Source organism: Medicago truncatula, chromosome 5 (genome assembly GCF_003473485.1).
Source record: "Medicago truncatula cultivar Jemalong A17 chromosome 5, MtrunA17r5.0-ANR, whole genome shotgun sequence".
Classification (NCBI taxonomy): domain Eukaryota; kingdom Viridiplantae; phylum Streptophyta; class Magnoliopsida; order Fabales; family Fabaceae; genus Medicago; species Medicago truncatula.
In genome coordinates this window covers 42782982-42799652 of record NC_053046.1, presented here as the reverse complement: position 1 = coordinate 42799652, position 16671 = coordinate 42782982, and the positions used below count along the sequence as shown (strand labels likewise).

Here is a 16671-nt window from a genome sequence, read left to right as displayed (position 1 = left end):
TCACCAATAGTTCGGATTATCCTCATCATCAGGAACCTCCTCATTCTCATCTTTATAAGGTGAATCATCAGCCTCTGGAAATTTTTCAGAACTCCAAACATTTATCTTCAATCTCCTACAATTGCCAGAGGACTTTTTGAAGTACTTTCTATAGAATCTCATCAAATCATCCTTAGTTATTTGTTTCAACTGCTCAGCTACCTTTTGTGTGATATTGATATTGCCGCTGAGAATAATTTTAAACAATCATCAACAATAAAGGATAATTTTATCTAAAAACAAGCATAATAATAAAAAATATATAAATCACCTATATTTGCTAATTTCCTTCCAGACTTGGCAGCTTTCATCTTCGAGAGATGAACAACCCTGCAATTTCTTATCCACTAAACTTCTTCTGTACTTTTTAAATGTTTTACTGTCCAAGTCTTCCTGCAAATCCCAATAAATTCCTTATTAATTATAGGATAGTACAATATAAGACATGTTTTTCATTCCTATTTACATGTATTACATACATTATAAGAAATAAAATAATTATAAGAACAAAGTGTTGAAGATATGAGAAACTTACAAAGACTTTTTCCAAACCATCTACAAATTCTTCAATTCTATGTTGCAAGTAATATGGCTCATGATCAGATGATGCAATGTCGAAACAAAATCCCCAAACATTGTGTATTTCAGATGAATAGGACTGAACTGTATAACCAAGATTCTCTTCTCTCCTGTTTACAAAAACATATCAAGAATTTTAGTCCCTATTTTATTCCTAACAAGATTACTTTACAATGAAGTCATGAATGAATAAAAAGTTCCAAGTGTAGAATAGATGGCCCACTCACACTAACATGTGCATTGAAAGAAAAACTACAATCACAAGAATAATATTTTTGAGTTGAATGTAAAGTTATTTGTGTTTGGATTTATTTATGTAAAAGTGAACCTGACCATAAATTTAAGGTTAAAATTAATTGTAGAAATCAAAAGCTATAAATTCTAGCTTAAAGTAGAATCAATTATACAACCTCCGAAATTGAAACCAAACACGAGATGTCAATTTTATCACATGATTCTTTTGCACCCTATTTTTGTTTAAAAAGAAAAAACTACAACAACAAGAAAACAATTGAAAACAGAATCCAAAAAAAGATGTTGCTAAGATTAGATTGTCACCTGATCCGATCATAAAATGGCTTTTCTACAATAACATCAAAAAGATCAAGCAAAGCCATCTTCTTGATTGAGTTAAAGAGATTAGGTCGAATTTGGATATAAAGCTGCATAAATAGCAAAACAAAACAAGTGGTAGCTAAGATAAGATTATTATTGAATTTTTTTTTTTTTATCTGAAGCAATATTGTGATTGATGGAATACAAAAAACAACCAACCCAACTAAAATTAAAATTACCTGAGCTGTAGAGATGACACTAGACATGCCCGAGTAATTCACAACAAAGTTTGTCTTGGGAGTGAGGCACATGACTCTCTCAACATGCCTTGGCACAATAGGCAGTGATTTATTTGGAAAAATCTGCTTAACTATCTTGTATATCTTATTTGCATCATCTTCTGACAAGTTTCCATGCACGAGTCCCTCAATGAATGTCTATAAAACGTTAAAATTTAAATAAATAAATCTCTAACAAAGGCAACAATAAAACCATTTAAATAAATGTTTATGATTATCCTTCGTTGACTTGTCCAATTCATCATGTTTACAAATTAACTATAGAATTTGTCGTTTCTCTGTGTATAAAACAGATCACATAGTTTCATACTTATATGTTTGTCCATCTGCCAGAGGATGCATATTGTACTAAACTTGAGTTGTGTTCCTAACTCTAAACCATAAACCATATAAATTTGTAATTTTTAAGATAAATACAATTTAATGTGATTGCTAATTCTAATCCTAGTTAGCGGTTAATCTAGGATTTGTACAGCTAATGGCGATTTCACATGTGGCTAGTTCTAACATCAACAAACTGAAAACCAATAACTATGACACAATTAATCTATGTGTGTTTATTTTCTTCCGATTGTTAGAAATAGTATAGGCATGGTGCTTCAAACATATGCACAACCACAGTATGTAAATTTGGAGATTGGAAATAAGAAAAAATGTACAAGTTCTCAAATACATGTAAATTTGGCACAACACAAGGGGCTTGTTGATCACCAATAGTTTTGACAATATCTATGTTACCATTAAAGATCGTAATTTGTAAATAATATAGCAGTCAAAAGCCAATATTTAATATTTCATTCAAACCTGTGAGCGAATTTCTTCAATAAACTCTGTCACATCATCAAGCGACAAATTATGTAGATAATTCACCAATTCATCTTTCACATAGATGTGCTCACGTAGAAGTGTTTCAAGAAACTCATTGTCATCATTATCTTCCATTAAAGAACTCTCTGCGTTTTCTTTCACCAACTGTTAAAATAAAAATAACAACAAACAGCTGAGACAGAGACATTGAAGCGGGTTAAAAGGAAAATCAAGGTTACCAATAACAATGAAAAATAATCCACACAAGCATGCTACTCACCTCATACCGACCATCATCAGTTGGCATAAAAGAGTTAACTTCTGACAAAATCTTTGACAAGAGACTAGGAAGCATCTCTTTGTGACCAAAAACCTTCACCTCAAGCATACCATCAATAAAACGGAGTTTGGTATTCAACATGGCCATTTGAGCCTGCACACACAAACAAAACTTCATATACATACATGTACACACATACAACAACCAGAACAGAGGCACTCTTTTAGGCTAACTTTTTGCATATAGGAAGCATTTCATCATGGATAAATTGCAAGGTGATGAAAATCTGATAATAAGATTAATTTAAGAAGAGATCTAGAAACAATTGAAATTTTATTTTCATATATTGTGTCCTACATAGAAAAACTATCTGCAGGCACAAGTTTTCTTTTGTCCCTGGGTTTTTTTATTGTCACGTTCCATTTCTTATAAACAAGATGGATAGTTCACCTTAGATATGACTTCATTCAACTTGTCACGAAGAAACGAAATGAACAATTCAGACAATGCACAAGTTTTAGCGTTGTCCCACACTCCCTTGGAGTACTTTATCTGAATATATATACAAGCAAAAGGAGCTTTGGAAGTACAATCCCGCTTGTACCACAACTTCATCGAGTCTTCATCAAATATACACTTTGGAGGAGTCATATTCGAAAAATCTTCATCAACTATGTCTCCAACGTCTATTGAAGTGTTATAGGGAATAAACTCGTTCTTGCATGGCAATCCCAGTGGTTCATGAGCTTCTTGAGTTTCTTTCCAAAACTTCATTAAACTTTCTTCAATATCTTGTACAGAATATGGTATTCCAAACCAAGGTACAAGTTTGGACACTGACAAAAAAGCAACAAGAAATATGTCAATAATAATTATGAATAAATAACTTGCTGCTCTAATTTTTAAAACAACAATAACTTGCACATAAGCAGGGCATATTTTCTTATCACATATCAAATCAGTAGATATATATTGTTTAGGCTTTCCTCCATCTACTCAATGGTTTCATAAGTGTTCTCCGCACAAGTCCAAACCAATTAAGATGAGATTTTACCATCTTCTCAACAAATTGAGCTATCACAATATATCTTGTATGATTCTAACTCTAAAGAATTTTTGAATAAAAAGGAATTGATCATATGAGGTAACAAACCCTTACACGCCACAATATGTAAAAGAAGAAAGGAGAACATATTGGTCATAGATCAGAATCAAGACCCGCGATACCGGTCAGATGGGGAAAATCAGAGTTACAGAAATGTACATACACACTTTGTAGGGAAGAGAGGGATAGAAATTATGAATAATGTTCAAATTTTATATTTAACTGTTACTATACATGTAACACTTCAAGGATTTAAACATCAAGGTTTACACAGTTAATCACTATTCGATTGTACTAATTGCTTACTAACATTCTAACTGCAAGTCTCAACCCACTAACTGATTAAGATTAATGAGTTATATAACAACAAACAGGCTGTGGGTTTTTGTGTTAGGGGTTTGTTCATTGTGCACTTCTTGTGCCAATGTTCCGGTTAGTTTAATAAAATTGTTTTGCTCCTTGACATTCTTTTATAAAAAAAGTTAAAGAGTGGGGGATAATGCTTCAGTCCCAAGGTAGGTAAATACACGTGGGAAAACCTTTTTTTCGAAACAATTGCAATCCGTAGGGAAGACTTTAGGCACAAAGAACACTTTGGGTTTGGATTTACATAGCGGTCTCAAATCCGGAACCTTTGGATCCAAGACTTATCTTTTTACCACTATACCAAACCCTTGGAGTTTCAATACTACTCTGGATAATACTGTTTAGAAAGGACATTATGGAGCAATTTCATTTTTATTTTAAACTAGGTTGCTTTAACGCCGTTACTCTCTCTCTCTCTCTATAACTGGGTACAGATCTTTTTTTTTTTTTTTTAATCTCAGTACTGTTATTCTTCATACTGATATTCATAGCTCATGCTGCAAAATGTTTTTGAACTCATCTCATGTTATGCTTTATTATATAAATTATAATCCTATACATGCTGAAAATCAGTTTTTCACTGCACTTCATGCTGCAACACAACATTAAGACTAGTAAATATATAAAAAAGTAACTCACACCTGTGACAAAACAATATCAAGATTAAATATAAATAAAACCAACAGCTTGAAAGGTTCAGAACCAGCTCTTGCACTTCTAAAAGTTGCTTACTCAAGTTAGTACTGTATCATTATAAAGATGCTGAAGAAATATTACCATTATTTAAGTTTGATCCTTCCACTTGCATATCATCATCACTAACTCTTTCTACTTGCTCATCATCTTCAACACCTCTTTCTACTTGATCATCATCTTCAACAATAGAATCACCAAATTAGTTGAGCATGAAACTTACTGGTATATAATTTGGAAAACCAATGAAACATAACTTTAACTATTGAAGGATAATTACTCTTTATGAAAAGATGAATACCATTAAGATAAGGAAAAGGCACTGACGTAGTGGTGGAAAGTGGAAGGACATTTTATGACATGTTATAAATGTTGATGAGATGGCAGTAACAAGATTCATGATTATGTTTTAATAAATTACAAATAGATGAGTTCTATTATTTCTGCAATATTTGAAAACAGAGAAACAAATCTTGATCGATCCTATATTTGTCCAATGGATACAATATGCTTATGGTAACTTCTTCAATGAAGTTGCTATATGAAGTTTATCTGATTTCTAAAAATGACAAGCTCAACTAACTGATAGTGACTATATAGTCTACTTGTTACTGAGAGCTATAAGAACAGGTACGCTATCATACTCTCCCGCAAGCTTAGCTGAGTGTGGTAGACAGTACAGAAGAGAAGCACAAAGTGAGCTTGGACCTAATTAGAAACCTGCTGCTGTTTCTGCAGTACCTTTTTCCTTAATGAGAATGAGTCTAATTCTATGTGCTTTGTCTTAACATGGAGGACAGGTTTTGAACAAGAGTAACAGTGCATGCTCATATTATCAAAGAGAACAATAGACATCAATTAAAATAAAAAAACATCCAATTCAGTGAGCAAATATTGAAGCCAAAATTATTTTGCAGCATGCAAAAGGAACAAAGTCTATAGAATTTTCAATTATGCACAGAAGAAAAAAGAGCACACCTTCCATTTCAGAGCCACCTGTATAAACATATATCCTCATGTTTTCAGGTAAGAAATAACCAAGAACTTGTTTTATTAAAGGCTCATTCCATTTTTCGTACAAATGGTCAGCATAAATAACATGCTTTGGAGGATATTGGAGCAAATTTTCTGCAAAATAAAATAACTATAATAAGCCAATAATGATTTTGAATATTTATAAGAATTTTTAAATAACAATCTCTGCCACCAAGGAAACAGAAAGGCCAACATATGAGAAACCTGAAAGCTTAACAGCATATTCACGTTGATCATTCTCCTCTCCAAAATTAAATGCTAGTTCTCCCACACTCTGAATTTCCTTAAACATCCATTCTGGTGGAGAATCACGCAGCAATGTAAGATATTCATATATCAATCCAATTATCTTGTTGATCTGTAAGTGGGCAGATAAAAGTTAGGCAATATTGAAGAAAAGAAATCATGTTGAAACTTCACTTTTTTACCAAATAATGTTTAAACTTGAAAGCACACATACAACAACCAAGCCTTATTCTATATATAATGTTCATTCATCTCTGTAGCACCAAGTAAGTCTGATGTCCGACAGGTGACAGTGTCAGACAGCTACACGACACAGTCACATATGATTATATTGAATTGTGTAATTTTCTCAAATTATTATCAATGTTGACGTGTTAGTGTTCGTGTTGTATCCACTTCTGTGTTTGTGTACATACGTCACAGTCATTAATCATATTTCTTTCTTGCCAAAACTTTGGGGGTGAGGAGATGACACTCCAATCAAAATGTGAAACCAAATAGTCAATAGTGCTTCCACCGACCTCACGTTTTTTCTCAACTGAAAAATTTATTAATAAAACTCCATCTAAATACTAGAAGTATCCAAAAACATCATATTGAAGGCCCTACACAAAACTCCCCTAAAAAACATCATATCGAAGGCCTTACAAAAATTAAGAATAAAATGTAATTACCTCAAGTATACCAGAATTGGTGAGCCCTATTCTAATGGAAAAGATGTTAGCTGTATGACATATTCCATCACCAATTTCAGCAGTTAAAGACTTGGCCAACCCTTTATCCTTGAGTAAGGAAATCAAGCTTCCTGTTCCCTCTGAATCATTAATTAAAACATTGTTAAGGAAGTCACACCATAAATTGTTTAAATAAACAAGCACTTGTTAAATAACTATGAAATATCAAATGAAGAAAAAAATGAGAAATCAATTGCTAAAGAAAGAGAAGCTCTCTTACCCTGATTGAGGAAATAAGATATATATCGGTCAGGTTTATGTTCATACACATTGCGTAGAGACAACAAGATCCACGAAACAACAAGAATATTAGTATTGAGTGTCTCAAGAACTATATGGTATTGTTCTCCGGACTTCCAGACAGGTCTTTTTGAGAGTATTCTTTTTCTTTTTCTTGATTCAACCTTTTTTGCAGGACACTTTTTTATGGAATCAAAGAGTTTTTCAATCCAACCTTGAAGCCCGTCAAGAGTCTCTGCATGGAAGTATATCAAGATGTAAATAAAAAATATATTATTTGATGAGATTTGCGCATCAAAAAACTTTAAATAAGTTCTCTTAACTTTTACGTGTACTGTATAGGTTAGATGTTGAATCTCTCCTAAAAATCAAATACATTTGGCTAATTGTTGTCCTATTATTTCCTTAATGAATACTACTAAGAACCCACTCTCTAACACACACATATATTCGAAATCACAAATTCCTTAATATTTCACCTCACAATATGTCCACAGATACACCAAATTTGATGCCAGAGATATCACTAGCATGGATAAATTTAAATAAACTTGATAAAATAACTTCACCTCCACTAATAATGACTAATTTCATCTTCTCAGCATGATATTCTTTTCGGTGAAATTTTAGCACTTCCTTGTGAAGATCATCACAGTCATCCTTTTCACCCATCAGACTTCCTCTGTTGCCTTTATGTTCATGAAAAATAAATGCATAGTGCAGAATATCAATTAATTATACATTATATAATCTAAATATTATAACAGACCAATAAATAGGAGAAGAATAGAATACGACTCACCACACAAGAATACATTATTATATGGATGCCCTTCTCTTGATGTGTGGCAAAGAAGACCATCATGGACCAACTTCCATTCTTCCTTTCTTTCATTAAATTCTGCTCATAGTAAATTTTAGATAAATATTTTAACTTTTCACCTTCAAAAAAGAAAAAATATATCTATTTCATATAATTAAAATGAAACATACCACTCTCTACTGCATTTACTTCGGCCTCTAAGATTTCCTTTGATAGCAGGGGTTCAATGAAGATATGAGCAAATCTAATATAGATATCAATAGAAAAAGTTAAGTAAAAGTTTATCACATGATAAAAACTGAATAATAACACTTACTAAAGGTAGATTTGGTGTAATAACACTTACTAAAGGAAAGAGCAACTACACATCACCAACAATACAGTCACAAACTCTACAAATAAACACACTTACAGACTCATGATATCTACTATACTATTGACTAATGATCCTTCTAACCTTACTCTCACCACTTATCATCAACACTTGAATTTTGCTTATGGAACAAAAATTAAGAACACCAAACCCTTGCTAAAATTAAAACTATAATACCTAAGTCTCCGAGTCTGCAGGAAAACAAAGTCATCACATGAACCACCAAGGTAGTTAAAATCAGATTTTACGCAAAATCGAAAAAGGGAAGTAAAATCATACAATTGTAACACTAATCGTAAACAAAATTCATAAAACTCAAATAAATGGAAATAAATTCGTATATATGCATATACAATTGCATAAATAAGACACTGTACCTTCTTAAGGCACCCTTTAAAAATTTTCCATTTACTTGAAAACTGAAGTTGCAGTGTTCGGTGTTTGTAAATTCATCTGTCGATCCACCGTGCTCGGAGATATAGCTAAGATACTAAAATTGATTGAAAAAATTATCAAATCAAATTTTAATTGTAGTACAATATATTAAGTACAATATATTTAAGAAATTAAAAGTGGAAATTTGTGAGCAAAAAAATTTAACATACGTCTTTCTTTTCAGAAAACTTTTGGCTCCCCTCGACGAGCATGTGTTCTGCATCCAAGTGACATTGTATCAAACTGATGATAAATTATACAAATAAAACTTCAAAGTAATATAAGTATTCAAACCTAACAAATGCGGTAATCCTTGCACACGTTTTGGGGCATGAAGACTACCAACACCGATGGTCATAGCTGCACAACACTGAAAACGAATAAAACATTGTGAATGTAACAATCAATATTGATGTCTTTTGAAAACAAAATTGAAGTTAACAACATAGATATACCATCTTTACTTGTCTGCCTTCATTTTTGTTGTCATCTTTAGTAGTAATCCGAGGATCATGTACAACAAGTGCTTCAAGACCATTTTCTAGCTTAATCACTCTGTAATCCCTAATGTCATGCTTTGACTTGATAACAGTGTCTTCCATTGGATCTAACAATAACAAACGATAAGCAGAACCATCACAAACATAAATTGGCATAACACCAAAATCACAAGAAATGGACAGGAAACACCAATCCAACAACAACAAACGATAAGCAGAACCATCACTAACATAAATTGGCATAACACCAAAATCACAAGAAATGGACAAGAAACACCACTCCAACAATAAAAAATGATAAGCAGAACCATCACTAACATAAATTGGCATAACACCAAAATCACAAGAAATGGACACCCTTGACTAACTAGATGACATTAATTCTTGAAACTTTATGCTGATATGTGATACATATTGTTGCATGAGCTTAAAGAATTCTCCCTATGTGAATCCCAACACCAATACTTTGGCTTGAAACCATGCTTATACAAAACAACAATGCTTTCAAATCTGAAATTTTTTCACAGCAGGCTCAATCTAAAAAATTAATACGGACATTTCTATCAAGCATCAACCAAATAAACCACAAAGTTCAAGTGAGATACTAACCTAGCTGTTCAAAATAATACCAATCAAAAAAGTATAAAACAAATGTTCTACAAAAGGCTTAATTAGCAATAATTTATTGACTATAATTATAGATATAACCGCATAAGTTAAAAGTACCAACAATATCTAAAGTTGAAAGAAAACTACACACCTTAAAGCAGGTAATATAACAAATTATCTTGCTAGATAGAAGGGGTGGCTCAATGCTGAAATCTACGTAGCAGACATCCTGGAAGAAAAAAAACAAAGAAGTAAGCCTCATATTTAAGTAGCAGGTGTGTACAAGTGTCCGACCCGTGTCTGTTTATGATACTCATTAGACGCTGAGACATATGTCTATGTGTTTGTGTTGGTTTTGTGTACGTGTGTGTCATTGTTTTATAAATGTCAACAAGATTGTGTCTAGTCCATGTACAATTACAAGTAAAAAGGAAAACATTCAATATATCATGAAAATGCATGCAGTAACCAGAACACACACACGCGCACACACTTCGGGAAGATTCATGTATCTTTCTATACAGGGTAATGCAATAAAGTAGCACAATCATTGATTTGAAATAATGACGGTCTTCAACAAAAAGAAGCAATTAAATAGAAATTTAGAATCTTAGCATAATAGCAGGATTTATTACTATAAGTCGTAGGAACAATGTTAGTGGGATAATTGCAGACACTATCATGCAACAACAATGTTATATCAAACGAATTTCTATTCATGAACTGAATTGTGAAGCGCATGTTCTGGTCATATAAAAATCCAAAACCAATTTACCTTGATGTTCTAGTCAGATAACTATGTATTGTTACTCATTGATTTTGACAACTATTAGTATCATGGTGTAGCATAAGCAGATAATGAACTTATTTAAACTATATGGATTTACAACTAATAATTTTCAAAGTTACTCTTTTGTTTGTACATATCTAGAGAAAAATAAAAGAATGCAAACAACTAAATATAAAAAATCCAAAACTTAAACTAATTTTCATTTAAATCAAATCAACATAAACCACTAGCAGGTTTATGAGTGATGTCTCACTAGCAGGTTTACAGTTAATGTCATTCAAACATTGTTTGAGCAAATTTATCATAAAACACTTTATAGTACAATTGCAAAATCAGCAGAAAACAACTCTTATCAGCAGTGTTTCACTGTAACAGGTTACCCAATAATGAATCTTTCTTACATGCACAACCTTGAAGATCTTTTCCTTCTTATTTTAGTTGCTGGAGAATAGGGTAAACCGTAAAGGATCTTTTTTTATATAAGAGACAATAACAGTGTCCCTGCCATGTGTAAACTCCCGTGCAGAACAAACACACTACCACAACAATATGAGCACTTTCTATCCTTTAATCAATTGTTTTTTGAAGTTACACTAAAGACTCCAGGCCGAGCATATATATTGCACAGAAAACACCAATCTAACAATAACAAACGATAAGCAGAAGCATCACGAACATAAATTGGCATAACACCAATGTACACCAAAATCACAAGAAATGGACACCCTTGACTAACTAGATGACATTAATTCTTGAAACTTTATGCTGATATGTGATACATATTGTTGCAGCAGCATATCAGTTGCTCCTCTTAAAGTCTTAAAGACTCCATAATTTGATAGATACACATAAGTTATTGTCTAATATCAGTATCAATAAGTTATTAGAAGATGTATCAATCACATATTAGACAATGTCATAGACAAAGATACTCACAAAGCTACTGGAATCGCATCTCTACGAGAACTTCTCATCTTGTTCCTCTAACTTATATTGGATTCCATGATTTAATAAGTTATTATAAGCAATCAGCAACCAACTTAAATATACACAAAAATTCAAAAGAACCATATTTAGAGAATCAAAACACTTAAAACCTATCTAGGTTCTGGTAACAACAAAATGAACAAACCTTAAGACACTCAAGAAGAGTGTAGATCGCAAGACCACCGAGAGTGAAAGACGACAACAGAGTAGCCGCCGATTGTTCGTCGCTTCGTTCGCCTTTCTTCACGGTTGACTTGGAATATGGATTCAAATAAACCTAAACACAGAATAGAAACAATGGTAAAAACATGAGAACAGAAACATCCATTTTATTGATGAGAACATAAAAACGGTTTTGGATTCAAAGAACAAGAAAAAAAAATGACCATATGCAGAGAATACAAAAACGACCCATTTCTTACTTGAAATGGAGGAGAAGAAACAATAGGTAGAGGCGAGTCGTGAAAGAAGAAAAGAAATGTGAGTGAAGATGAGAGTTGGGAAAAATGAGTGTTTCTTGTTTTTGATCTGTAAGGTGGTTATGAACAAGAGTGAAAAATCAAAGTATGAGGAGAGAGAACATGATTTTGTTTGTTAGAGTGTGGTGGTGTGAAGAGTTGGAGCTGCTCTGCTTGCTTGTTTGTTGATGCTAAATGACCATACTTGCTCTCGCCGTTTCTTTTCCACTAAGATTCTTTCCAATATGCATATGCATTTTGAACACTACCTCCACGTCAGCTCATCCAACTATAAACATTTATTAATTAACTAATTTTCAACAATTAATTCATAAGATTTTAATTACTCTCTCCTGCTCCACAATAAGTGATTCATTTCACTTGAGTATTAATTACTTTTTCTAATTAATCGCTTTGCATTTATGATAATGGTGAATGACCAATACTTGACAAAAACATTTAAAATTATTTTTCTCTCTCATTCACTTATATATTTTTCTTAATATGTATGAAATGAGCAAATACATATTATTTTTCTTAATACGGAGGAAGTAGTATATTGTGTCATGTATAATTATTTTACATATGTATCTATTGATTTATTGTCACTTCAAGTTCAATCAATGAACATGAAAACACATCTTTTGTCATATATTTTTTTAAAACTCGATATCCGGTCCGACGATCGATTAATTAGAAGGGACCAATCCCACCGCTCACTTGCGGGGCCCCATTTATCCGTTATCATATTAATGACCAATGATACGAGAACACATCATTAGATGAATGCGCATAATAATTATACACTAACATAATATGCTAGTTAAATTCTTAATTCAAATGGTAATTGTTGACTAATCTAAGAGACATCCATCAATCCAACAGTCTAACAATATGACCCTCATTTTTTTTTTAAGGAATATGACCCTCATTTGAAGTCATATATTTTGGTATATATGGATTAACACAACACATGAAGTAGCATCAAGAGTATTAAAATCTAAGACTTTAAAATGAACATATTTTAAAGTTTCAAACAATCACCATCAAACCAACCCATATATGTGTTTGTTTAATAGGCATATATGTATCCATCAAAATAGATGAAGTTGTATTTGCATGGAGAACTAATCTTTGTATAGAAAGGAATTAAGGAAGTCTCATTAAAGGTTGAAACTTCACTTTTAATTTGACTATGAAAAGAATACAAACACATTTTAATTTGACTATGAAAAGAATACAAACACCAAAATGGAATAAGAGTTAAAAAAAATTGCATGTTTTTTTGTTTGTTATAAAGTAGAAAGAATGAAAATGGAGATTTCAACTTTTGAAAGCTTAAAAAGGAAATAGAAGTAGGGTAAATGGACATGAATAAATAATCATTTTTTAAGAAAATGAATAAATAATCGTAACTAGCTACTTTTACCTTATTGGCATCAACTTACAAAAGAATCGTAATTAGTTCTTACGCAAGGATGAATTTGACATGAATATTTTTTTCTTTTCTTATTAATGTGTATGCTTTATTTCGTTTTCAATCAGTTTTTCGGACCAGAATAATTTTTTCCTAACTAATTTCCAGGACCAAAGTTATTCATGTCAAATGAATCGTAACAATTTAGTTGGATATATTTTTTTGGTAGATACTTACTTAGTTGGATATATATTTGTATTATATGATCATATCAGTTGGCTCATTCAATATTATACACATCTTATCCGTGTATTTTTTTTATATATTTAAATCATACCCATAAAAAGGGATCATTTTAATAATCACACATTTGGAAAATTTTACGAATTCTCTCAAGATTTAAGATGTTTCACACAAAGAATCAAGAAATTGTAAAAAAACTTCTTGGTTGATTGATGGTGACTCTAGTGTGAGAAGAGGGAACTTCACATCAATTCATCTGCTCTCCACTACTCCAACAAAATAGGATGTAAAAAAGATTCTTTCTCTTTCCTTCTTTCATATGCCAGCTGTCTGTCAAAGTTTATTCGTCCTTTGTAACTTGTAAGTAATTACACGATCAGGTATTTTTCAAATGGATGGAAGCATAATTGTTCATTCTTAAACTTATAATAATAATAATAATAATTCCCTCAAAAAAAATATAATATATAAAAATTGTACTACAACAAATTCCCATAATTGTTCGTTCTTAAACTTATGATCACCTTAATTTTATGTGCTTCATGGTAATTTTACAAAATATAAAATCAGTTTGTTTATGTTTTCTTCTCCTTAGATGCTTGTATAAAATAATTGCACACTCGATCACATAAAATACTAGTTAAACTCTTTTTTTTTAACAAGCCAAAATGAGATATATATTATTAAAATTAAAACCAAAGGTGATTCGCCCCGCACAAAGCATGCTGAAAGTGAAGCACCTAAATAATTACAGCGTCGGGTGCCTAAACACAATGGCACCGGCAAAGAAAAACTAATTTTTTTTTACATAGAAACACTCATACAAAGAAGCGGGAGACGCCACCAGTCATGGTAGCGTAAAGTGAACAAAACATTATTTAAATGCAACCATAGAAACGAATTCAGCTTAACTTTATCAAGGAGGGCATAATGATCGGAAGCCACATTTTTGAAGACACGGTTGTTTCTTTCTTTCCAAATTACTCATACACAAGCAACCCAAATTACCTTGAAGGATGAATGTGAAGATCGCGGCATGCCCGTCAAATGAATAAACTAAGCAAAATGATCACAGAGGAAACATAAGTAATACCTAGCCATTGCCACACCAAATTCCAAATGCTACCATAGATGTCGCAACCAAGAAAAAGGTGGTCCGCTGTCTCGGAACAACCACAATGCTACTGGTTAAACTCTTGGTTCAAATAGTAAAGATTTTGACCCCTAAAACAAGATGTTAATCAATGACCAATAAAAGACATATATTAGCGGGAGAGATTAATCTCTTAAATAAATTTGAGTTACCTCAATTGATTAGTCAGCTATGCACTCGTAAGGATACATTAGTTCAGCCAAAAAAAAATTAGAATTTAAATTTCAAAATGATGCAACTTAATTAAGGATTTTATAAGTAAGTTTTTTTTTTAAAAAAAAAAATCTCTTTATCCAATCCAATGACCGACTCATCTAAAAGACATTAATCTCACAATCCACTAGTATAAGACCCATTTGAAGTCATAGATTTGGGTATATATGAACCGATACATAGATACCACCTATCAAATTATAGTCCGAGGTTCCAAACCTTCATCAGACCAACCATATGGATTATTTTTTAATAGGTGGTATCTATGTATCAGATGAAGTTGTAAATAAATTGGGGAACAAATCTTTGCACAGAAAGAAATTCTCATTCAAGAGTTGAAATTTCATTTTAAGTTGACTAAAAAAGGAAAACAAACACCAAAACAGGAATAGGAATTAAAAAAAGTCTGCATGCTTTTTTCCTTGTTGTAAAGTAGAAAGAATGGAATGGAGTGAATGGAAAGGTAGGATTACAATTTCAGTTTTTGGAAGCTTAGAAAGGAAATGGATGTATCATGTATGACAAGTTACTTTTTCCATATTATCACCAACTTACTAAAGAATCGTAACCAGATACACAAGGGTGAATTTGACATGAATAGTTTTTTCTTATTTATGTGTATGCTTTATTTTGTTTTCAATCAGTTTTTCGTAACTAATTTTTTTTTTTTTTTTTTTTGAGGAATCGTAACTAATTTATAGGACCAAAATTATAATAAATTACATACATATTTCTTTTTTTTTTTTGAAAGAAAATTACATACATATTTCTAAATTAGAAAGAAAGTCACATAAACATAATATCTTTTTACACGACCGGAGAACCTTTAAGAGGCAAGCAATTGGAGACAAAACTAGCAATAATTAGGTGCTTACACCACATTATTTTCATGTTTTCCATGGAAAGTTTAAAAATAAGAATGAACCATTTTGGTCCCTCGACCACAAAAATCACAGAGGATAATTTAGTCTCTGATTAAAAAAAAGACCATTTTTAGTCCTTTATTAGAATAAATCGAAACAATTTAGCCTTTATGTCAAAAAAAATCTAATAGGATTTTTGTGTTTTTGAACCGTTATTCAATTATGTTACAGTTCTCATGTCATATAACAACTTGTCCACATGTATTTTAAACATAAATATTGAGACGTTTAGATAATGACAACAATTTTTTTAAACAATTTGGTACATTCATATTTTTTGGGGGGACTGATTTATACTTGTATTTTTTATGGGGGCTAAATTGGACAAAATATTTTTGTTCAAAATACTTTGCAACCTAAATATTGTCATCTTTTTGTTCAAAATATTTGTTGTTAGTTCTCCTAAAGTCTGTCTTGACCTCTCTACCTGTCTATACTCTTTCCTTCTTCAAGGCTCCGTCAGGTATAATTTCTTCCCTTGATTCTATTTTTTCTACTTTTTTTTGGGGGGGGATGTGAGGAAGCTCTCGTGGGTTAGTTGGACCACTATTTGTTCTCGGAGGGAGTATGGAGGTTTGGGGGTGCGGAGGTTGCGGGAGTTTAATGTTGCGTTATTAGGCAAATGGTGTTGGCGTTTGTTGGTTGAGAGGAGTACTTTATGGTATAGGGTGTTGGTGGCGAGGTATGGTGAGGAGGATGGGAGGTTGGCGGTTGGGGGCCGGAGAGGTTCTTCTTGGTGGCATGCGATTGCTAATATTAGGGATGGGGT

The 16671-nt window shown here is 32.1% G+C and overlaps 1 protein-coding gene across 1 annotated transcript; it reads right to left on the bottom strand.

The window, feature by feature from the left end:
- LOC11428879 (nardilysin-like) lies at window positions 1-14651 on the bottom strand. The gene is made up of 23 exons (XM_024785051.2): window positions 14622-14651; window positions 11641-11772; window positions 9870-9947; window positions 9065-9388; window positions 8904-8979; window positions 8780-8826; window positions 8552-8664; window positions 7972-8045; window positions 7781-7879; window positions 7548-7667; window positions 6959-7213; window positions 6679-6818; window positions 5963-6116; window positions 5702-5851; window positions 4808-4903; window positions 3010-3395; window positions 2560-2712; window positions 2277-2444; window positions 1413-1610; window positions 1177-1280; window positions 575-728; window positions 311-432; window positions 1-226 (listed from the first exon to the last, which is right to left on the bottom strand). The coding sequence occupies exons 1-23, from the start codon at window positions 14649-14651 to the stop codon at window positions 1-3; spliced, it is 3399 nt and encodes a 1132-aa protein (XP_024640819.2).
- Between the last annotated feature and the right edge of the window lie 2020 nt (window positions 14652-16671).